This window comes from Globicephala melas, chromosome 15 (genome assembly GCF_963455315.2).
Source record: "Globicephala melas chromosome 15, mGloMel1.2, whole genome shotgun sequence".
In the NCBI taxonomy this organism is placed as follows: domain Eukaryota; kingdom Metazoa; phylum Chordata; class Mammalia; order Artiodactyla; family Delphinidae; genus Globicephala; species Globicephala melas.
The window spans coordinates 19,533,669-19,558,640 of NC_083328.1; the positions used below are offsets into that span (position 1 = coordinate 19,533,669).

Here is a 24,972-nt window from a genome sequence, read left to right on the forward strand (position 1 = left end):
CCTTTCAATAGCTTTTTATTGCTTACAATAAACTTCCTAAACCAGAGCCATTAAGGAAATCCATTGTAGCCTTACCTAGTGCTTCTTGCCTCCTATTGCTGCTTGCTTCTGTCACCTGGACAGATTGGGTAGGCCACAGACTGTTGTGTTACTTAGCACTTTATCAAGGAATTTAATACTCATTTATCAGGGTTTCAAGAAAAATACATAACCATAAACAAATCAAAATTCCTCATCTCTAAAATTCATGTCCAAACTTCTAATTACTGTATTTAAGACCCTTCCAGATTTATTCAACCAGATCTCCAATTAACCATGATTTCTTATTTCTGGCTACCTATTACCAGCCCACTAATAAAGTACATTTTCCATGTTTACTTCAGAATTTTACATATACTGTTCAGCTTATACTAAAGCCTCAAAGGATATTTTAAATATGAAAATGGAAGGGGGAAGAGACATGACACACTTTCCTTCAAATAAGGCAGATATTCAACATCTGAAAAGTTTACTGAAAACTTTTATTGTAATCAAAAAGTGACATAACGGAGTTGTAATGAATTCAGCAAATCATTCTGCTGATATTTTAGAACTGATATCAGCTTTTGCCAGGCAATTAAAAAAATTCAATGTGAAAATTTCACAGTACAGTAAACTCCACCCCAACTAATTATGGTGGTTAAAAATAATAGGCCCTAGCAAAACCTCTCATGTTACATGGTCACAACTCACAATTCTGTACAAAAGTTCGTGTTATAAAGCTCTGATGTAAAAATCAAATAATCAAGCAGCAATATTTTAAGTGCAGCACAGGGTCTTCCATATCATTATTTACAAGGCTTGAATCTCTTTACATTATAACAAAATTTAATACAGATGACTTAGTAATTAAGTCAATTTTTAAAATCTGCCCTTTTACACAGTGACAGATTTCACTTTTTGGTCATCCTTCTCCTTCTCCTTTTCTTTATCTTTGCTCTTCTTTGACTTCTTTTTCTTATGTTTGTGTTTTTGGCTTTTTTCCAATTCTACTTCAGTGCCTGCATGTTTCTTATGCTTCTTATGTTTTTTATGTTTCTTGTGCTTTTTCTTTTCTTTCTTTTTCTTCTTCTTCTTGCTGTCCTGACTTTCTGCAGAGCTAGCACTGCTACTGTGGCTTCGGGTTTGGCTTCCAGAAGGGCTATGACTTCTACTTGGACTGACACTAGGGCTGCTTTGACTCTGGCTCCTGGTTACACCTACCTGGCTGACTGATGCCATGTCCAGGCTCTCTTTTGCTTTCTCCATTACTTTATCTTTCAGTTCCTTAGAAATTTTCCCTGAAGTTTCTTCCTCTTTTACAGATACATTGCTTTCACTGTCACTTTCATTGTAATCTGGTTCAAAAGCAGCTTCATCAGTTTCTCTAGTTAAGTCAGAGGACAGTCGAGAGGAATGACTTAACTGGGGTTTAGGCTTGATGGTGTTCTTATCAATTTGCCCAGTAACTTGCTCCTTCTCAATCTGTGGGTCCGGTGGGTTAAGTATATACAGTGATTTATTGCCACTTGACTCTTTATTGTTCTTTGCCTCTAACACATGTTTCTCACGATCTTTACAGGGATTTTTATCTACAGATTTCGTCTCTTCACTTGAACGTTTAGTATCATAAGTGGATTTATGATCATGAGGTTTTTTGTCTCTTGAGGGACTAGAGTTACTTTTTTTGGAATCTCCTGTTCCTTTTTTAGGCAAATCTCTCTCCTCCCTTGGCTTAGTTTTTTGTCCAGCTGCAGAGTCTTTACTGCGAGAAGGAGAGTCTTTTCTTCTTGTTAATTCATTCCTTTCATCTCTACGTTTGGAACTTGAATACTCTCTGTTGTCATAATCAGTTTTTTTGTCTCTGTTGGGAGTGAAGTCTTTATTTGAGGAACCTCGAATGGAATCATGCTTATCTTCTTTGCCAGCAGTTCTAGTCTCTTTGGAAGATTGAGACAGACTTTTAAAATTTCCTTGCTCATTCAGACGGTCCAGATTACTATCTTTCTCTGGCTGAGTGCTGTTCTTCCTCTTTTCTGGGTTTTCCTTTTCCAACACTGAATGATCTCGATCTTTGGTTTTCCCTTTTTCACTAGATGCAGAGTTTTTTGAACTTTTGACCTCATGCTGTGTAATTTCATGGCTCACTTCCTTGGTGAGTTTCTGAATTTTCTCTGACGACTCATTTTCTTTTTCAGTATATTTGACTGCATTTGATGGTTTAGTGCTAACATTTTTTATAACACTGGCAGGTTTTCCTACACTTGATATAGGCTGTGTGGTGGATTTAACATCTTCTTCTTCAGATTCAAAGTCATCTTTATCCCATTTGGACTGAGGAACCTGAATCATAATAATAACATCTTCAGCAGGAGCTGTGTTATCATTATTATATTCTTCCATTGTTTTAATGACAGTTCGCTTTGTATCTGTTTTTTCTTCAGATTTCCGCACAGGACTGCCTCCAGTCGAACTGGTACTAAAAAGAATTAAAATATTTTTTAATTCATGAAGAACTTACAGTTATTAAACATTGATAAGTATAAAAAGACCAACTTAAACATGATAAATGTCCTTTTAACTTTCAAAAGCCACTTATTTTGCTGAGATATAAAGATTTAAGTGTATGATTATATAAAAACAAATGTGGCTCACCCCCCAAATCTACTTATCTTTTAACAATTCCTTTCTTCAAAGACAAGGGTAACCAGCTAACCCCCAACATCAATACATTCTTAATTATCATATTCCACTTTTTCCACCCACCCATTATCAGATACCTGGTATAATCCACGAGTGTTGAGCTGGATCCTTCAGTTCCAGTCACTTTTCGCCTGACCTTTCCTTTGATTTTTTCTTGTTTAACTTTGCCAGATGTTGACTCCAATTTTTCAGAGGGTTCTTTTGTATTAGATATATTTTCTGTACTTCCAATTTTTTTACCAGTTTCTCTGTTAAGCTTGATTTTTTTGGCTGGAGCAGTTGATGATGAAATTTTGTCTTTTTCAGGCGTCCTATCCAGCTTTTCAATATCAAGTTCCATTTTGCGCTTTGGTGATGGTTTCACTATTTCAGTTACTTCTAATTTAGAGATTTTCATTGAAGATGACTCAAAATCTTTATCTCCACCTTTCTCTTCAGTTTTTCTTTTTCTTTTTTCTCCCTTGCTATCAAGTGGTTTACTCTTATCATTAGGCTTCTTGGTCTTTTCTTCCTTACTAGTTAGCTTCTCTGACTTGACGTCTTTGGAGTAGTCCTTCTTCACTTTTTCCTCTTTGACTGGTTTTGTCTCCTGGTGTTCCTTTACTGACTTAGAGTGAGCTTTTCTGGGGGTACCAATGATCTTTTCATCTTTTTGAGAGGAAGATGATGATTTCACATTGTCAGTCTTTGGAGTCTCCTCTTTGGCTTTTTTAAGTGGAGGTTCAGATCGAGGAGATTTTTCACGCTCTCCATCTAGTTTTTCTTGAGGTCCTTTAGCAGGTTTTGCAACAGTTTCTTTTTTGGACACAGCAGATCCATCATTTTTCCGTTTGGTCTTGTCACCTTTTGCTTTAGGTTTATCTTTTTCTCTCTTGTCTTTTTCAGACACTGATTTAAAAGTAATGGATTCAGCATCCATTGGTTCATCTCTAACAGGTGTAGCATCATCTCTACTTGGGAGAACAAACAATGAGTCTGTTTTATTTTCTTCACCACTTGTTGGCTCTCTTGATTTCCTAGAAGTTTCTAATAACTCTGGGTTTAGAAAGCCTTCACTTTCTTCCCCCTTTCTTCTTTTTCTGTGTTTCTTATGTTTATTTCCTTTACCATCTCCTGAAACATTTTCACTCTCCTTCTCTTTTGACTTTGTATTATCCTTCTGATTGTGACTGTCTCTTGATGAAAGCTTTTCTGGATAGTTGCCACCTATGTTTCGACTTCTATGACTCTGTCCACCAGAGTACTCCTCTCTGCGGCCTCTTGTGAAGGGAGAATTCCTGATATTAAGTGGTAAAAATCTCTCTGGAGAAAAGTTCTCTCTATTTGCTGAAGGTCTAGGCTGTGCTCCAGCAGCATAGCCTTTATAATATTTTTCATACCACTCTCTGTATTTTCTCTCCCATTCTCGATAACGTTCTTTTTCAAATGGGTCTCTGAAGTCAACACTCCTCCCGTAATAAGCTTTCATGTCATAAGGTGGTGGAACTTCTCTGTACCTGTTAAAATATTCACGTTCTGTTTCTCCTTGAGGTACATTACGTTTATTAGGAGATTGTCCCCTAAATGCTTGAGGAGATCTTGATCGTGAATGATACCGTCTATATGGGGGTGACCTTGACCTAGATCGATGATACCCGTGCGATCTAGACCGTGAACGGTAATTTCGACTTTTTCCTCTGCCTCTTCTGGGGTATGGAGGTGATCGTGAATAGGAACGAGAATGTGAGCGGCTAAATGATCGAGAATAAGAACGTGATCGTGTTGAACCAGATCTTGATTTAGAATAAGTATATGAACTTCTTGAATAGGATGAACCACTATAGGGAGATTTGGACCTAAAAGCAAAAATAAAACAATAGTTGATAGTTGAGAAATATATACAAAATAAAACACAGACTCTCAGATTTCAGTATGTTCTCCTCATGGTTCATTATTTATTTATATCATTTCATCTTAGATGATTAAAGAGGCACAGTGACCTCTACTGGAATGGAATAAAGTACACAAAGATCGGAGCAATCACTTGTTATAAAACAAGAGTGAAATCTTAACAATTAGAGTGAAGTGCATTAATGTACCGTGAGTTATATGACCTAGCATTAAATAAAATGCCAATTAAATTTAAACATTACTTCCTATCTGATTATTAAGTAGGAGTAACTTTTTTTGTCCTACGTTGGCCAATAGTCTAGCTTTAAAAGGAACATCTCAAGCATAAAAAATAAGTCTTTTAAACAAACTTCCTGGGAATATTTATAATTCAGTTTTTCTATCAATAAAGCAACTTGTATTCTACTATTAGTTCATAATCACACAGGTTAATGTTCCAGCAGAAAGCTGTAGCCTTAGGTAAAAGGGGCCTCAGAAATGTAATCTTTGGCTAGTCCACTATTTTTTTCCTTCCACAAACATTTCCCAATTATTTCACACTATAAATAACTTCAAGGGACAAGGGCAATTTAATCCCCATAACTGCTAGTTCTACACAATAGAATTTACAGTGAGATATTTCAATAAACAGATATTGGGAAATAAGCTACATTTCCATTTTTATAAACCTAGACCGAATCAGAAAAATTCCATCACTGCAATGTTATTTATATCCATAGCTAATCCCTGGATATTCAAAGTCCCATTTGTAATTCTGTTGTGAAGGCTTGCAAAACACTAACCTGGAAAATGAGCGCCTACGCTCCTTTTGAATCTTTTTGTATTCCATCAATTCCTTAGCAAAATCATTTGTAAACTCATCTAGCTTGGACTTTTTCTTTTCCCTAGTAAAATAAAGTTAAAGAGCGAAAGTTAACAAAAACCATTTAAGAAAACTAACAAGACAAATGTAATTAGATCATGAATGAAATGAATGAAATTGTCATTAGTTTTCCACTTTAAAACTATAAATAACTAGGAATCCCTGAGGAAGCTGCTTGTATGGCTTGGTTTAATTTTTAGGTGATTTTTCTTATACTAACTGGAAACACTGGAAAATGCTTCCAAAGATACCTATTTAACGTTACATCAGAAAATGAAAGTGTAGAGTAATTTCAAATTCAAACACTTACTCTTCTTTTAGTCGTCGTTGCTCTCTATAGAATTCTTCCCTGGACAAAGGTGGTGCTTGTGTTGTTGGGATGGTATTTGAATGAGCTGTCTGTACTCCTGATGATACCCAAGGTGTTGATAAATTGGCCGGAGCTGGAGGAAACCCTGGAGGGGGAACACTATACCCAGCAGGTGGTGGCTGGCCAGGAGGAAACTGAGGAGAAAACTGTGGAGGAGGAACACCTGGAGGGAGAGGAAGCGTGTGGGGAGGAGGAGGATACAAGGGAGGGGGTGGGACAGGTACAAAAACTGGATTTGCTGGTAGTGATGGGCCTTGAGTTCTCTGTGATCTTTCGCTGTGGTGTCGTCCACGGTTTATACTTCTGGAAAAATAAATTCCAAGATATTAAAGCATCTGAGACAAGTAACCTTATCTTTTCTACTCATAATCTTTTCAATCCACAAACAAGGAAAAGAATCAACTATTCAAATAAGCACAGGGACACTGATATTGTTTATATGTAAAAGTAACATCATTTATATGTTAAAAACAACATTTAAGGCCAGTTAGGGATTGAGATAAGTTTACAAGGTCTTCTTTATATGGAGATGCCATACTTTTATCTTTTGATAAAAGTTATCTTTTGTGAAGTCCAAATATCACTCCACAATGATCTCATTACTTCCTAATCTGTCATTTAAAGGAACTGACAGGTTAATGTCTCTGTGACCTATTTCTCCCCAAAATGCCTTCCAAGACCAAAAGTTTAAATGAAGAAAACCCACTTCCTATAATATTTTTGAGGAAATAAGACCCTTCAAAGTAGAATAAACATGGGACTTCCTTGCTGGCATGGTGGTTAAGAATCCACCTGCCAGTGCAGGGGACACGGGTTTGATCACTCGTCTGGGAAGATACCACATGCTGTGGAGCGACTAAGCTCATGCACCACAACTACTGAGCCTGCATTCCACAACTACTGAAGCCCGTGCGCCTAGAGCCCGTGCTCCGCAAACAAGAGAAGCCACCGCGATAAGAAGCCCATGCACTGCAACGAAGAGTAGCCCCCCCCAAAAAAAAAGAATAGCCCCTGCTCGCCTCAACTAGAGAAAGCCCGCGTGCAAGCAACAAAGACCCAACACAGCCAAAAACAAACAAACAAATTTATTTAAAAACAAAGTAGAATAAATACTAGTTTTAACATTTGTAATTAACAACTGAAAATCTCACTTTTTCTCTCAAAGGGTTAGATTAAAATTAACGGTGCTAGCCAAAGTTTCTAAATTCTGCCTCATCAAACAAACAGTGGCTTCTTCAAAAAAAGTGGGCTTATTTCTGTTAAGCTAAAAGGATCTTTAAATTATAGGTAACTGGTATACAATAGCAGCAGCTGGGATTTAGATTTCAGGTCTCTTTTCAGAGTCTGATTAGTAAATGTTATCTTCTTATTAAATATGTGATCTAGCAACAAAACAGTAGTTATCTTTCATAAGCTTAGCAATTCTCTTTGGAGCACTAGAAGATACCCTTAAGTATGACCTAGATAGTAAGAACTATATGGCTTACTTCTTAGATTAACACTGCTTGTGCATCTTCTGGGCAAGGGCCCCTAACAATCTCTGTCTAAACTTTTGGAAGAGAAGACGGTAGAAGATGGGGATAACTGAGTCTAGGGGAGAAATAAATCCAAGTCTTCTTCACATTTGGGAGCTGAGCTCGTTAACATCCATCTTAAATTAAATCGACACCTTAGTTTGTCTGGGCCTTACTGACCACCCTCTACACTCAACAGAGTAAATGTAAGCCAGTATTCTGCTGTGTGCTGACAGGGAGAAAGCAGTCCTTGGGAAGGAGTAGTAAAGATGTAGCCTTAAAAAACCATTTAAAAATAAATAAATAAATAAAAATTTTAAAAACCCATTTAAAACACTAAATGTAGGGACTTCCCTGGTGGCGCACTCGTTAAGAATCCGCCTGCCAATGCAGGGGACATGGATTCAAGCCCTGGTCCAGGAAGATCCCACATGCCGTGGAGCAACTAAGCCCGTGCGCCACAACTACTGAGCCTGCGCACTAGAGCCCATGTGCCACAGCTACTGAGCCCATGTGCCACAACTACTGATGCCCGTGTGCCTAGAGCCCGTGCTCCACAAGAGAAGCCACAGCAATGAGAAGCCCGCGCATGGCAACGAAGAGTAGCCCCTGCTCGCCGCAGCTAGAAAAAGCCTGCGTGCAGCAATGAAGACCCAACGCAGACAAAAATAAATAAATTTATATATATATAAAATATTAAATGTAATCTATTCTTTTATAGGCCTCTTAAGGGCAACTACTTAAGATATAAGTGAGGAAAGTATAAACCAAATGAACCCACTCCCCCTACCACTACTGTGCTTTAATTTGTGTTATATTTTTCAGTGTGTCATCAGATTACTGTTTTTCAAGATTTTTAGCAAGCCTACCTGTAGCAGCTTCTCTCCCCTCTTCTAATTTGCTGTGGTGGAGAAACCAGATATCCAAGCTTGTTGGAACTGTGTGGAAAGAAGGATAAAATAGGCTTGAGTATTATACACACCTTTTCGTGTGTAGACTTTAATATACCTATTTTAACTATTCTGAAAACTTTTCCTTACTCCCTGATCCTGATTCTTAAACTTGTTTCAGACAGAGATATGAGCAAGTGTTATATTTACTTAAAATGAAATATTCTTTCTGATTAACATATTATAAACAATTAAGCTTCAATATATATTTTATGTAATATTGTATTTTAATTAGCATTCTATAAGTTTCTCTATGAACTTATTGTTATAGAAAAGGAAAAGAGCTCTTTTATCTGCTGGACACTATGCAGAGGCATTTGACATGTGAGGTAAGTAGCACCATTCCAATTCTACAGATGAGGCAATGGAGGCTGAGAAGTAGAATCACATACCCTTGTCACATAGCTAGCAAATGCAGGAGATGGGACTCAAACCCAGGTCTGTCTCCAAATCCCGTGTTCTTTCTACTGATATATTCTGCTAGTCTCTCAACTAACATACTTTTTCTAACATACTTTTTCTATAAGAAGTTTGGTTTATCTTTCAAACAAAAAGATTAAAGTTTTAGAATATAAGCCAGTTTACATAAATATATGAGCCCATTTATATAGCTCACATAAATAGAAATAATTATATAAAAACAATAAATAAATCTGATTTTTAATGCCATAGAACATCCTATAAAAGATCAAAGTTCTTAGTACTCCAGGGTAGAAAATCATACCCTAAAAAATTTTTTGTTTTTTCTTCTGGGAGACGGAAGGATTTATTACTTGCAGCAGTAAGGAGAACACCAGGGATCATTCACAAAGCAGTGTCTCCCACACCCTACAGATTTTAATACGCAATAAAATTTCATTAACATAGCTAGTCAAAATGAGAAATTTTGTGTTTGACAGACTTTAATCTTATTATGTGTTTATTTACTCAAATCAAAAACATCCAAATTAAAGAGGAAAGTTTAATCTACCAGCATAATAACTGACTCAGTATTTAAAATATTCTTTCAAGTAATTCTTATCTGTTCATTAATTGAGATTCTGCCAAGATCACCATTTGTTAAGCCATAAAAGTAAAAAGAATTTACATGAGTTTACATCTTATTATTATAGAAAAGAATTACTAATTTTTTAGGAAGAATTCTTCATATAGTCTTGAATTTGTGACATTTTACATAAAAACTGTGTTAACATGGCATATAAAAGAGGAGTTCACAGTAAAAGACACTCAGCACACACTGCTGAGATTGTAATTTCCATCATCCGGTTAGAAAGCAATCATCTGAAGATTATTTGAGACATATACTTACTGTTCCCAACCTGGTCGACCACCACCTGGACGAGCAGTGTTTATTCTTACTGGACCTTGGAAACAAAAATAAACAAAACCAATAAGTAAATATAAAATTACAGGTTAAATAAAGTTAAAATTATTTTTTAAGGAAAAAAGTTCAAACCAAAATGATTTTACTCACCAGTTGTGGGGATCAATTGTCCATGCAATAATGACTGTCCAAGCAAAGATGGGGTTCCAAGTACAGGCACCTGGTAACCCTTTAGGAAAAAACCAAAAAGGTATAGTTAAAAAAACAAAACAAAAAATTCTACTGTAATAATAATAAATCTCCAAATTTAAAAGCCAGTGAAACTTACCTTCTCTTCCATAAGGGCAGTAATTGCAATTGAAGAGGCTCCCTTTGAATGTTCAGATGCAAGTGCTGCAGCTGGCAGTATTTTATTATCAGAATCCCTAGATAATAATATAATTTACAATACATTAAAAAGTCACCAGAAATGGAGGATTAAAGTTACAAACTTCCAGTTATATAAGATAAATAAGTACTTGAGACGTAATGTACAACATGATGACTATAGCTAACACAGCTGTATGGTATATAGGAAAGCTGTTAAGAGAGCATAGATCCTGAGTTCTCATCACAAGAGAAAAAAATTTTTTTTCCTTTTTATTGTATTTACACATGAGAAGACGGATGTTAGCTGAACCTACTGTGATAATTATTTCACAATATATGTAAGTCAGATCACTGTACTGTATGCCTTAAACTTATACAGTGATGTATGTCAATTATTTCTCGATAAAACTGGAAAAAAATAGGCAGTATTTTCCATATTTTTGAAAAAAAATTCCATGTTACAAGGATGTGAGTCATATTTAAGAGGCCTCTATATATAATACTTGTAAAGTTTGAAAAATAATAGACCTGAAGGAAATGTCTGCATTACACAAATATTCTTATTTCAGGAATACATAATCTGTGATAATAGGATTATAAAGTTTACTTCTGCATGTAATGAGTAAAAATTATCAAAGGAAAATAAAGAGTAAAAGTCACATCTTGTTACTGTTCATCCATCACACTTCCATTAAGATGAGTTACATCAAAGATGATGAAAACTTCTGGGGAAAGTGAGAGAGGACTGGACTTTTGAAGAGTTCTTCATATGTAAGTGAAATGTAAAATGAAGAAGCCTCCTTAAGAAGTACAATCGGGCTTCCCTGGTGGCGCAGTGGTTGGGGGTCCACCTGCCGATGCAGGGGACGCGGGTTCGTGCCCTGGTCCGGGAGGATCCCGTGTGCCGCAGAGCGGCTGGGCCCGTGGGCCATGGCCGCTGGGCTTGTGCGCCCAGGGCCTGTGCTTCGCAACGGGAGGGGCTGCGGTGGTGAGGGGCCCGCGTACCGCAAAAAAAAAAAGAAGTATAATCTATGATAGATATGATAGAAATTGGTTCAGTTTTAAGACTAGTAAAGCTAAAAAAAAAAAAAAAACTTGAGAGACAAAATAAATAAATAAAGGATTAAGAGTAAATTCTACTTCCACCTCTACCACTAAATCAAAGGGTAACCTTAGATAAGTCAATGAACTCTCTGGGCCTTATTCCCACTATTAATCAAATAAAAGGCTGAAATAGGTTAAGTGGGATTTAAAAAAAATTTTTATTTTATTCACGTATAGCTGATTTATAATGTTCTGTTAATTTCTGCTGTACAGCAAAATGATTCAGTTATACATATATATACATCCTTTTTCACATTCATTTCCATTATGGTTTATTACACGATATTGAATATACAGTTCCCTGTGCTATACAGCAGGACCTTGTTTATCCATCCTATGTATAATACTTTGCAGGGATTTCTTAAATATACTTGTAAAGGTCCTACTCCTAAAGATTTGGTTTCTGGGAACAAACCCCTGGCATCTATTTTTTAAAAGCTGGTTGAGTTTTTAAGTCTTTATGAGCCATTGGACTATAAAGGTCCCTTTCATTTCAGGAGTGGTAGGATTTAAATGAGTTTTCACTACTCTCCTACATAATTATGCTCCAAAACAATCATTTCTTGACCTCTCTACTTCTACCAGTATTTCATCCCCTCTTTCTCTATTTATGCAAATTGTTCTCAGTTCTGCTCAAATCTACTGTTTTCTAATAACACCATAAGAGGTGACCACAAGTGACCTCTCCCTCTTGTGAACTGCAGAGCTGACTGTCATGGGATATTATTCAACATTTAATGTGACTTGCTGGCAATGTATATAGTTTTTGACCTTGGGATGCTTAATAATTTGCAAATGAATCTCCTTCTTTTGTCTGTTCCTCCAGTAAAACTTAGCCATTTCTTTCTTTTTTTTTTTTTTTTTTAAATTTGGCTGTATCGTGTGGCTTGTGGGATCTTAGCTCCCCAACCAGGGATCGAACCTGGGCCCCAGCTGTGCAAGTGCCAAGTCCTAACCACTGGACTACCAGTGAATTCCCAAAGACTAGGTCATTTCTTACAAGTCATCCACCTTACTGAGCACAGTGGGATGCAACAGACTGAAGGTCACTAAAACAACTGTTAAAGCAATATACAATAAAAAAAAAACTACATCACTGATCTCACTTGTTTCCTAACAGCGAGAAATACATAGACTTACCGAAAAGGTCCATCTGATTTTTCTGAGTGGACTGATATGGAGACTGTTGCAGTTATATCAGGTACAGGGGCTGGGGTAGAAGATGGATTTCCAGGCACAGGAGGGGCCAAGGAAGACTGATTAGAGGTTAATGAAGATATGGATGGAGCCGGGTGAGTTGATGATGTCACTGGAATCATCAGAGGATCTTGTTGTCTTGATATTGGAGACCTCATCAGAGGTTGTAGGTTCCGTTGAATGAGTGGTCTTGGAGGTGGTAGTTGGGGTGGGGGTGGAGGTAACTGTTTTCTTAGTCTTTTCGTATAACCAGTTTCATTTTTGAAGTTATTAACAGCCTACAGACACCAATCATAAAAATGCAGAAAAATGTAATGTAGTATTTACTCAAGTACGGTTAAATCAATTAAAAGATTTTTAAAATTTTTTCATAAAAAGTGATACAAATATAGCTACCTGTCGTAAGAACTTATTGGCAATTAAAGCATCAGGAGAGACATCATTCTGATGACATGTTGGACATGTATGTTCATCTGATTCCAAGAGAGCTGTCCTTATACCTATGTATAAGATTTTAAATATTAACAAAAGCATAGTTAGGAACCCAGTTTTTACTGAATGAATTAAAAAGACAGTTTACATGTGTTCAGTTACATTACTGTTTTTTAAGCACACATCACTAACCATTTCTATTCTTAGATTAAGAAATTTAAAAGTAAAATTTCTCGCCTGATAGCACTCCTCTGCTCTAATCTCTATCTTAAAAACAGAAGTAATGGATATAAGCTAAACAAACATTTAAACTGAGAGAAAAGATGCTCTTCCCCAAATACTATTTTCTTTGTTTAGCTAGTAATCGGAATATTATAGGGAAAAAAAAAAGAAAAGAAATAGTCTACAAAGAGACAAAAACATTATATGGCTAATATAGGGCTTTTAAAAAAGCATCACTTGGGAATTCCCTGGTGGTCCAGTGGTTAGGACTCCGCACTTTCACTGCTGAGGGCCCGGGTTCAATCCCTGGTAGGGGAACTAAGATCCCACAAGGTATGTGGTGCTAAGAAAAAAAGCATCACTAGAAAAGGGCATTATAAATAACAGAAGCATTGTTCAGGCAAGGAAATCAGAGACATCTATAGCACAGCAGGTAAGAACCAACACTAAATTATAGATGCACTGACTATGCTTCAGTGTTGCAAAAAATCCAATCATAAGTGGTCTGTTAAATTCAAGACACACTCTGAAACAACTTTTAAGTGACCTCTTCTTGACTTTGGTCTTCACTGAAGAGGCCCCATAAAAAAGATTTGTATTCCAAAACTACCTTTATTTTGTGGCCGTGAGACCAGGGATCAAACCTGCGTCCCCTGCAGTAGAAGTGTGGAATCCTAACCACTGGACTGCCAGGGAAGTCCCCCCAAACCATCTTTAGAAATGATGAAGACCAGAGCAGGACTGAGCAATGAAATTTTCAGATGACGTAAGAAGGGACAAACTTAAGATAAGTGGCAGAAAAAAAATCAAGTGCTAATAGAATATAAATGATTCACAAGTAACCCCCTGGCAAATGTTGGGTAATATCTTTACAGAGTAGTTCTCAATCACACTTAAGAATTTTAGAATAAGCTATTTTTCACATTCCTAGAAAGGGACTTAGATATCATTTAAAAGTACTTCTGGAATATCTAAAGCCCAAAAGGCTTTTAAATTTCTGTATACCATTTAAAACACAGAGGAAATAAAAATCCTACATTTTATAAAACCTCAGTAAAGTCACCTTGATGAAGGTAAAGAATGTGGTCAATTCTAATATTTAAAAGGACAAGGAGGTGGTTGTTTTTTTTTAAAAAAAGTAGCAACAAAAAGTTATTAAATGCTCATTGATTAATTTATCAATAATTCATATTATTAAAATATACAATATTGCTAACAGCCTTTCCAAGGAAATACACATACTCTAAATTATGTATTGTCAAAGATTCAACATTTCTTACATTCATCACAATAACTATTTCCACAGCATGGAATGACAACAGCATCAGTCATAATATCTTTGCAGATGAGACACAACAATTCATCTGGGATAGGATCATCTTCTTCTGAAGATGATGATGGTTCCTCTGGTAAAAAAGGTGGTTTTTCTTTTTTCCCAATTGCATATGCTTCTCTGTAAAAGAAAGTTTTAGTGTTTTAACATTGTTAAGGCAAAGTATTTCCAAAAAAATTTATATATTCTACTATACCATAATGGATACTTATAATTCAGTACAATGTCAAATCAGTTTATATAAGTGTGTACCTCCCAAAATAAGGGAGCAGTTATGAACATCCCCCCCTGAACAAAAAGATATAAAACAAAATCCTAAACAAGTATAACAAAAAAGAAAAAAAATGCTATGAAAGTGGCTAAAAGGATCTTCGAATCTGTAACTCTTAAGAACTGAGAGCCAGAGAAGTAAAGCGACACAATCAGTGCCACAAAGTTATATTTATATGGGTGGCAGAGACGGGATTTGAGCTTAAGCTATGACAACACCCTAATCACTATTTTCTGTACTACCATGTTTCTTGGGGGAAAAAATTGTTTTTTCTTCCTCCATAGTCTAACAGTCCCCAAAACCTGTGAAGGTACTAATGTGAATACCACAATATGGGAAACTAAAATTGGAACTGACATTACACAATTAAGGGGGATAATTCAAGGGAAATATGTCACTAATCACACCAGTAATTAATAGCCAGAATTAGACTTCAAAACAGTGGTCTACTATACTTAACATTTTAAGAGAGATTAATCTATTTATAGTCAATTAAGAAATATTCATGACTTAGATATTAAAAATATGTGTAAAAAATTTAAAGGAACACCTCATTAGATATTTGGAGGTCCATTTTTCGTAGAAATGTACTTTGCAGAAATGTTGGGTATTAAATATATTAAAAATAAAAAACCAAAATATTCTATTCTCAGACTTATCACCAGTGCTTCCAACACCCTCATCTTTGTAATCAGGCACATTTGTAAAACACAGGAATTCCTAGAGAAATCCTTTCTGTTTCATTCAGGAACAGAGTGTGTTCATCTCAAATGCTAAAATGAAAGAATCTCATCTGCACAGAGCAGGGTACCTTAGGTGTGTTATTTGTGTTGCAGTTGCTCCATAGACATCACCACGATTCCAGAAATATGTATCAATTTGCTTATGCCCCATTGTTCCCAATTTGTGAAAGAGGAGTCTCCCACTGCCCAAAAGAGAGAAAAGAAAAAAAAAAAAAAGAGGAGAAGAGAGGATAGAAAAAGAAACAGAAGAAGAGTCTAAGTTGCTTATCAGTGGTGTTAGTGGAGAAGGTGAAAGTTTCATTTAAAATATTTGGGTTCCCATTTTCCCCAGTATTTGCTGTGTGTTTGGCACAAATGGGCTTCTGTATTTCAGTATTCAAAAGCAATGAAGTTAATTATTAGTAGGGGTTCACAGGTGATGTTAATTTTTCCAACACAAATTTCTATTTAAATACTTTAATATCTACATATTATATTAATATGTAGCCGTCTGCTCTTAAATTGTGTCTGTAAAAGTCATCAATTTCAACCTAAAGCTGTTTGGAATCATGTATGAAATGTCTGAATTAGAAACAGCGTAACAACAAATTGCTCTAAGATGAACCACAAAAACACAGGATGGTAGACTGATAAAAAATAGATGGGAGTGAAGTTGAGAAAGTGAGTAGGGCTGGGAGTTTAGGAAAACATTAATTCTTATCTGTGAACTACAACAATGTATTTACTCAAAAACAATGTATTTACCTACTCAAAAACACAATCTTTTTTCAGTATCATTCTGTAAGCATAGCCATTTTCATCATCCTTACCTGCTCACCACATCTGACAATATAGCATGAAGCTGAGGAGAACTGTTCTTAATATACATTTTGTCACTAAGAACATGGACATCTACTCTCTAAATTGATGTTTCTCAAGGTATGCCCTAAGGATCCCCTAAACTCATAATCTCCTCGAGGACTTGTTAAAAAATGCAGACTCAGAGTCTCATCATATAATCCCTGGGGGCGGGGCAGGGTACCTAGGTTATTTAACATACTTTTGTAAGAGATTCTTATGCACGATTAAGTTAGCGAACCATATTCCAAAGAACACTTAATATTGTGTTTTATATTGTGAGACTTTACAACTGTTGATGGTAATCAAAAAGGTAATTAAATGTATTAATAAAAGCATATAAAATGGGAAGTTACCTAGTTGAACTATGCCTCTAGGTTTACTGTCTATTCATTTCATTAAAAATTGGCTCATAAAATAAAATCTGAAAACACATTAAAAATAAGCATTAAGGTATAGCTTATAGAGCTATAGCTGATCTGAACTAATGGTTTATAAAATAAACCACACTTCAGAATCTTAAGACTCACACAGTATATCCAAACTTATTCAAGATACCTCAGCATTTCCTTTAATCTTGGCACTTAAATTTGCCTTGATATCTTGCAGAACTTTTATTCTTAACCGTCCTGCTTCTCAGAAAGTTTAAGATACTTGTCTTGTTCTTTTAAAGGATGCAAACAGCATATAAGACTATGTGGGAGTATGTATGTGAATGAGGAAGAAAGCAGGGAATGACAGAAAAAGAAAAATTAGAAGATCACAAGGGAAGTGGCACTCACTGGCAGCAAAAAAACCCCAAATCCATTTTAAATTTGCTTTAAATGGAGCAGACTGCAGCCTCTCATTCTTAACACAGAAATGCAACATGTGGAGACTAAGTCTTGGTATACAACGTTCATAAGGAATCCAAGTAGCCAACTCACAAGCCCAAGATTAAATAAAACACTATCACCTGGACTGACTGTAGTCTCCATAGAGCATACCTAATTTGAATACTTACGCATCTATAGTTGGTATTGCATATTTTCCAGTGTTGGTAAGCATTGCACCTTTCATGTTAGGATCTTTCACCTCCATCATAAAACTTCTGGGAATTCCAGTGCTCTTTTTAATCCTAGGACCAGATTCAAAGTTCTTATCCTATATGTATGGGAAAGGAGAGAGGAGGAAGAGAAAAAGCAGTTACCTTTATTTAATATTAGCTAACACGCAGTGCTATCATATATGATCTCATTTAATCCTCACAACAGCCATGTGAGGTAAGTACTATTATTACCTCCATTTCACAGAGAAGAAATAACAGGCTTGGAGAAATCAAGTAACTTGCTCACTCAGTGGCAGTGTCAAGATTTGAAGCCTGGCAGTTTGGCTCTAAAAGCTATGCTCATTTGCCGTTGTAATAGAGAAGGCAGTATTTACCAAGAAAAATAATATAGCTAAGAAAAGATTTTAAGAAAAATAAGGTGTATCATAGCTTCTACTTTGAACTTACCCCATTTGTTGGGCAATTCTTAATATAATGGCCAGGTTTACCACAACGGAAACAAGTATAAGATGGAGGTGGTGGACCTAGAGGTTTCTTCATGTAACTGAAAGGGGAAAAAAAAATTACATGTACACAAAGACTTGAAAAAAATGCTTTTGATATGGGGGGGAGACCCCACCCCAAAGTACCTATTAGTATAAAGTATTTATGAACTTACTTGACTGGGTCGTATTCATGGCCAGATTGCGACATCATTGCTTTAATTTTATCTTCTTCAGAAGCATTGGCTTCAGCCAGATTGGCAGTCTGTTTAACAGGTAATTATTTGACACACACATTAGAAACACATTTAAGACCACACAGCCAAAGACAACACCACTCATCCTGTAAAGAGCAGTATCTAATCTTGCATAAAAACAGTTATTTACAAGTATAACCTAGAAGACGCACTGGGAGTTCATTAGGTCATTACATGATGTTTGGGTGTCTATGGTGCTGAAGAAAGTCTTTCTGGGGGCACTCAAACCTTAGACCCTGTTTGTACCTTACATTTAAGATTTGCATACTACTCTTCTAAGAGTTAAAAACTGAGATTAAGCTAGGAGAGAAACACTTGATGTTTTTAAGTCTTAAAAATAGTTCAAGTGTCACAGCATTAAGCATCAAATGTCAAGCATATAACTTGGAGGTAGGGTTGGGGGTAGAACAATTGAACATATTATGCAGCAGATACTACAAGTCAGAAGGCTCTTTAGGTAGTGGTGTCAAATTTCAAACTAAGTGCAAAGCACATGCATTGAGCATTCAAATTTTAAATCCAACTCTCCAAAGATTTATGAACTTTAAGGTATTACATACAATAGTCTAGATATAAGCAGGGTCTAAGGGAGTGAGTCCTAATAACTTGAATCTTCAAGCATCTAGCACTCATATCAGCCATTCATTAGGTTTTAGCTTTACATTCATCCACAAAACAAGCAACCAGTTTTAACACTTTATTGTAATTTTATATACAAAGAATGCTTAACATTAACAGAGCTTAGAACAACAGCAACATTTACAGAAAACTGGATTACAGATGTTGAACAACTAATTTGTTTGAACCCAAACAGTAACTTACAGATAGTTTAAAAAAAAAAAAAAAAAAATCCCCCAAACCTCCAAAACTCCGCAACTGCTTCCCACAAAGAAACAATGGTAGGAATAGACCAAAACTCAAATATGGTCCTTACAGTACACATGAATTAAAACAGTGAACTATAAATTGCTAAAGATGTTAACTCTATGCTAAACCACTTTGCATTAAAAAATTATAGATTGGTTTTAGCCCACTTCATGTTTTAGAATCATCAACTTTAATGTTTACTTTTCCCACAACAGGAACTTAAAAAGCTGTATTTGTTACTAGGACATTTTGGGGGATACATTCTAGGGGATAAGGACAAAACCTATAACAAAGCCAAAGACAAGATAGGGACAGCACTAATGGAAAACTCATCTAACTCATTAACCTCGGTTGATAAATTTGGTTTTACATTTCTGATAGGGAAAAAATGATTTTCGGAAAACTGGAAAACTTCCTTCTTGGCCCTCAAAAATCTGCCTGATCTGTAATATTTGCCTTTTTTCCCCTAAAGGCACAATTTGCAAACTAAGTCTATTGTTTTAAAAATTAATCCATCACTAGTGCTTTCCCAAACAAAAGGTACACATTGTTGAGCAGAAAATTGCAAGCAATCTTATCGCAAAACATGGCATATACAATGATTTCAGGAGGTAACAATTTTCCCCTCTGCCAAACATACACATTGGTATATTCCTGCAAACAACTTTATACATTTACACAATTCATGTAGTCTGTGTTCAAACAAATTAGGTTGTTTAAAACTTTTTCTAATGCAGACAGACTACAAGTCTATAGCATAAAGAAACAATTGTATCACATTTAAAATGTTGACCTTCAAGGGATCAATTCAAATATTCAAGAAATAACCACGCAATCGTCCGTGTAAAGGAAAGCTTCTATTTTGGCTGCGTAAAGTCCACATAATTTACAGCCAAAACCAGGGAATTCCTCCAGAAATTTGCTAGTTTCCAATGTATAATTAAACAAAATGTATGAGGGGAAAAAAGCGAGTAAGTGTAGCTTCATGTGTTTCTTCTGTCTTGAAGATGAACAATACTCCAACATTATGGTGAAGCTGATTTCAAAATACTCCCCCTATCTTCTCAAAACAGCAACTACTCTTTACAGGATAGTAATAGTACGTACAATGTGTCTGCAAAATATCTCCTCCCCCAACCCTCTTAAAACACTGTTCCACATTAAACAACAACAAAAAAAATACGATGTTAGAAAAAGATTTATATTTTCAAGAATATATATATATATACCTTCGTAAGCTGGGCCAGAGAAATAGATGCAGAAGAGTCATCAATCTGTTCACAAAAAATTAAACACACATTCAAGTTCCACACTGAAAACATCTGAAAGTGATCATTTAGTCCCTACTGCCACTTAATGTTCAAATACTGGGCATTTTTCTTAGACGTTTTCTAAAGAATGTTATCTTGTTTTAAAGCTGAAATGTAACTCACCCCACTTATCCTTCTCCACACATCCCACATACAGTAAATAAAGGCTAACCGTTGATAGGGACTCAATTACAATGAGAAAACAGGGTAAAGAACACTATATCACATAGGAAACCTGTTCAGAGTGGTGGTTTAATACTAAGAAAGAGTCCCATGTCTATCAATGGTCTCTAAATTTGATAATGCTCAAGACAATGTACACTAGAAGAGAGAATAAGAAATCTTTCGAACTTTCCCATAATGCCATTACATAACACTGTAAAAACAAGCAGCTCTTTAAAGGCTCAGATAATTGCTTTAATAAAACAGGTTCCAGATAATTGCTACTTTTTCTTCTTTGAGTATGTACTGCTCAGTCTGAATAAGTTCATTTATTCTCCCATACAAAGAGTAACAATAGCTAATCTTGCCAAAGAAACCACAGCTTTATCAGGGCAAAGATGTTAAGCCAAATAAAGGGAAACAAAAGGTACCCCGGGGCAGGGCAAACAGAGCAGTTACAGAATGGACTTTAATATGCAGAGAAAAGAAAGTTAATTTAATCAAACAGAGCAAGTATTAAACATGGATATAAAAGGGCTTTAAAAAACATTTTTTTTCAAATGTGACATTTAAAACTTCTTATTGTTCCCCTGAATATGTTAATATCAGTTTAAAAAAAATGTTTATGTATGTGTGTATGCACACACCTTCAGCCTCTAACTCTAAAGATCTGATTTCCCTACAAGTGTACCAAAATGAAAACATTATTAGCTTCCTATGCAGTAAGTGGGCAGCTTATTCGACATGTTATACATTTCTCATGCATTATTGGTCAGAACTCTTCTTTAAAATGGAGAGGATGTAACAAGTTGTCTGCATCAAAGAAAAAAAAGTGAGTCTTCATCATGTATTTTTCAGGTATTCCAGAGAACTAAGTATTAAAATAAAAGCAGCATGACTTAGAGCCCCAAACAGAAATGTAATCAGTTTCGATATGAAGTTCTTAGCCCAATGCCCACCACAGCAGTAATTCAATAAATGGAAACAAAACTGATGTTGGCTAAATTTAAAATACATGTTATAAATATCTTAAGAGTTTTAAATGTTAGTTTGATGGATATTATTACTGGGATGTTTATTTAAACAAAAGGTTCTTAGCTCCACTTCGAGGGACTACAGAGTCCATAATGCACTAATCCCACATACATTCCTAGCCATATAACCCACCAGTGGGTTCTCACTCTCGTGCAGCTTTGAAGTGTTCTTTCCTTAAAGAACGAGTATCTCAGGAGGTAAATTTAAAAAAGAAAAATTGAAAGAACACATAAATAGACTATTTTTATCCAGAACAAATTCTGACCTATTCAATCTATTTTGAAGAGGGTAATATTTTATTGATATATCAACCAGGAATTACCTGAATTTTAAGAAACAAGGACTGAACAAACTGCTGTCAATCCATGAAATTAATAGCCTTTAAAAATAGCCTATTACTGTCTAGAATATGCATACTGATCATTTCCTTAGAAAGAAAGCAATCAGTTATATCACTCTTTTTTATTGTTGGAACTAAAAAACTAACATTTTTTTGTTCTTCCCACTCCTAAGATATAGCTGTCTTTTTGTTATTATGCTGGGCTTTCCTATCGTTTCTTTTAAATTTCTGCCAACTTGTTATTATTAGTATATATTTATCTGGTTAAAAGTGGTTTCAGATATTCAACAGCATCTAAATCACTTTTTTCCACCAAATAATCCCTATAACACTTTAATACCTTATAATTCACAAGTCAAATTTACCACAAATTTAGAAAGGCATCCAATTGTTTTCTACATATAGCAAGGTACTAAGAAATAAGTGTAAAATGCTGACAAGAAATGCTTTAGAAACTAGGAATTTATACGTACTAAACATCAATAAATACAGTAACTTTCAGATTTAAAAAAAAACCCTACTTAAAAAAAATAGTCTCCAAAAACACTGATTAATGCACACTATAGACATCAAAATTAACCCACATTCTCACATCTAATTTGTGGTCTTGCATCTGGAAGCAAGAATCTGAAATCTTTTATGCCAACTATATTTGCTTGAAATTAAAGGATCTTACAAAATGTAAGCAGGAAGAACCCGCAGCTTTGGAGTACCAACATAGAAGGATGACTACAAACAAAAGTTGTGGAATATAGATAGAAACAGTCATCCTTGATTAGAGCTGGCTTAAATTATCAAAAGTGTACATACATTTACTAATTAGAATTTAAAAATCTGCTTTAGTGATTCTGTCTTAATTGGCTTTTGTGAATTTGCACAATGCACGTAAGTCTCCTAAGATGGGCACTAATTACACTTTATGAATATATTCTCTCAAATCTTAAATGTCAGCAAGTGTACCCCAAGCAAATAAATGATGGGGATATTAAGTTACTTAATATCTCCATTTAAAATTATTCTACCTAAAAATCAAAGTCAGTTTTAAAGTTATTTTTTAAAAAAAGAAGAAAGAAAAGAGAAACCTAAATAAGCATAAAATAAACTGCTTCTTGTAAGTGTAATACAGACATGCCAGGGAACACACAAGGCTAAAAGAACGTTAACTTTATTTATGAACATGTGATCTGTGTTCATACACATGCTAATAAACAAAAAGGAAATAATTGTTTTCAAGAAATAAAACTTCATCTGAATTAGTTTAAATACTATATAAAATGTACTTTATACAAAATGTGTTACAACTACTACAGTCACCAGTATAGTCAATCTGATTTGTGCTAGCATTTGGATACATAAAAATCAGTTTTAAACCAATCACCAGCAAAACAGAAACTGTGGACAGTCTTTACAGCATTACGCTTTAACCCCCCCAAAAAAACCCATATACCCCAAAGAGGGGAAAAAAAACCCCAAAACACTAAGAGTTGTGATTTTTGAATCACTATATTTAGTTCCATGAGAACTAAAGGCCATATACTTTATAGAGAACAAGTCCAAAGTTCAGATATTCTATGTTATCATGTTTAAGATCCAATGATCCAAGGTTAGTGAAATGCCTGATACACAATTAAAAGATCAGTAGCATTTTAAAAGGATAAAGTTGAAACAGCAAGCAATACCCTTAAATTCTACGTGAAGATTTCAGACATCTTGTATTGTGTACAAATCAAGCCTGAGCAGTCAAATGTTTAGAGCACCATCAAGTTTACAGAACCCAATTACTACAGATCTCTGTTCTGAAATGGATGTTTCACCCCACAACTTAGGAATGCTGCTACCTTTCACTTAAAAGCTCGAAGTCAAAATGGTGTCATACTTAAGGTTAAGATGTTACCCTGGTTAAGGGGAGTTACCTTTGATAAGCTACAGCTTTCAGCTGGCTTACAATTAATGCAGCATTTTAATATCTTATGAGAAACAGGAAATATTTTAATTTGGACAACTGAGCAGACTAGAGAAGTAGAAGACCTCTGTTAAAACTTGAGAACGGTGTACTCAATTGTATAAAATCATCAAAATCATCGACGAGACACTGATATACTTGTACGGGGCCCAATTCCAGGTTTCACTTTACAGTACAGATATAAACAAAGAATAGGAGCTCAAAATTGCCAAATAAAGCAAAAGTAAATAATAAAAGCTGCATCAATGGTCTCTGGAAAGCTCTTTTCTATGACGTGTCTGAAACTGGAGAAAGAATCAAACCTTAAATATATGCTTTGGATGTTGCTAATGCATTTTTCAAAGCCATCAATCAGGCAGAAAAAAAACCAAAAACCAAAAAAAACCAAAAACCAAAAAAAGAAAAACTAAGTGATACAACGTGAAAATGGCAAAATATACACTCCAAACATTTTTTATTGCAAGAAACAAAAAGCACACAACAGCCTGTACATACATACAAAATACTAACTATAGACAGACAGATGTAGAACATGTTACCATGTTCATTAGTGTAAAACCTACATGATCTAAAAAAAGATCATACATTAACTGTACAACACAGCGTCATACAGGAAGAATGCTATCATATTTAATATGAAACAGTGTTTTTTGGGCACAAACTACCCATTTCTACAAAATAAAGTGTGCAAGTTATGCCACATATATCCATATTCAACTGAGCTGTAATCAAATACATTTTATTTACAATATGTACTATGATCAGTTGGATATTAAGTTCTAAAATGATTTACTTCACTGCTACATTATAAAGGTAAAAGCAATGTGTAGAAAAAGTGTGAGATTGTGTTTTTACATACTGCTTTTGAAGTTCCCATCACTGGTTCAGTTCGACTTCTAAAACGACAAAAAGAAAATCAGCATTAGCTCTCTGTGAGTAGCTATTAATGAATTTTTGTGATAAAAACATCTCTCTAATCACACATTTTTAGGAACACAATTTTTCCTTGGCATGAAGATTTTAAAACAGCCAATTTCAGAAGTAATAAACACATTACCTTGATTAATCTTTACTATCTTTGAACAGTTTAAGATGCATTTCTGGTTTTAAAAAAAAAAATCCATACTGGGGAATTCTAGAATAGATGTGTATCTTGCCACTTATACAATAAATGTTTTCTGAAAGGTAGTATGAGTTTTTTGTTATTTAAGAAACTTTGTCGTTATTTCTTAATAGATTGAACAATAATATTATTCCTCAGTTTCTTAATAGGTACAGACGTGAATTTTCATACATCGGATTTCCTTAAAGCAAGACCACTGTTGTTAACATTTTTTAATTTGGATCCCTGAGAAATTGCTGTGCTCCA

General features: G+C 35.2%; 1 protein-coding gene across 4 annotated transcripts in view; it reads right to left on the bottom strand.

Annotated features, from left to right (window-relative positions):
- Nucleotides 1-500: 500 nt before the first annotated feature.
- The window catches only part of RBBP6 (RB binding protein 6, ubiquitin ligase), a 32,182-nt gene continuing 7,710 nt past the window's right edge, over nucleotides 501-24,972 (bottom strand). The window contains exons 3-19 of one of the 4 annotated variants that reach the window (XM_060284199.1): nucleotides 24,463-24,499; nucleotides 20,023-20,067; nucleotides 17,846-17,934; nucleotides 17,635-17,731; nucleotides 17,143-17,282; nucleotides 15,371-15,484; nucleotides 14,236-14,408; nucleotides 12,698-12,801; nucleotides 12,245-12,579; nucleotides 9,960-10,056; nucleotides 9,782-9,860; nucleotides 9,617-9,671; nucleotides 8,227-8,295; nucleotides 5,784-6,146; nucleotides 5,394-5,495; nucleotides 2,799-4,556; nucleotides 501-2,497 (exon numbers count right to left, since the gene is read on the bottom strand). In XM_060284199.1, coding sequence (XP_060140182.1) covers nucleotides 916-2,497; nucleotides 2,799-4,556; nucleotides 5,394-5,495; nucleotides 5,784-6,146; nucleotides 8,227-8,295; nucleotides 9,617-9,671; nucleotides 9,782-9,860; nucleotides 9,960-10,056; nucleotides 12,245-12,579; nucleotides 12,698-12,801; nucleotides 14,236-14,408; nucleotides 15,371-15,484; nucleotides 17,143-17,282; nucleotides 17,635-17,731; nucleotides 17,846-17,934; nucleotides 20,023-20,067; nucleotides 24,463-24,499 — 5,239 coding nt within the window. In that variant the 3' untranslated portion in view covers nucleotides 501-915. The remainder of the gene's footprint in view (nucleotides 2,498-2,798; nucleotides 4,557-5,393; nucleotides 5,496-5,783; nucleotides 6,147-8,226; nucleotides 8,296-9,616; nucleotides 9,672-9,781; nucleotides 9,861-9,959; nucleotides 10,057-12,244; nucleotides 12,580-12,697; nucleotides 12,802-14,235; nucleotides 14,409-15,370; nucleotides 15,485-17,142; nucleotides 17,283-17,634; nucleotides 17,732-17,845; nucleotides 17,935-20,022; nucleotides 20,068-24,462; nucleotides 24,500-24,972) is intronic. The other 3 variants (XM_030871521.2, XM_060284200.1, XM_030871522.2) reach the window with 3 other exon arrangements.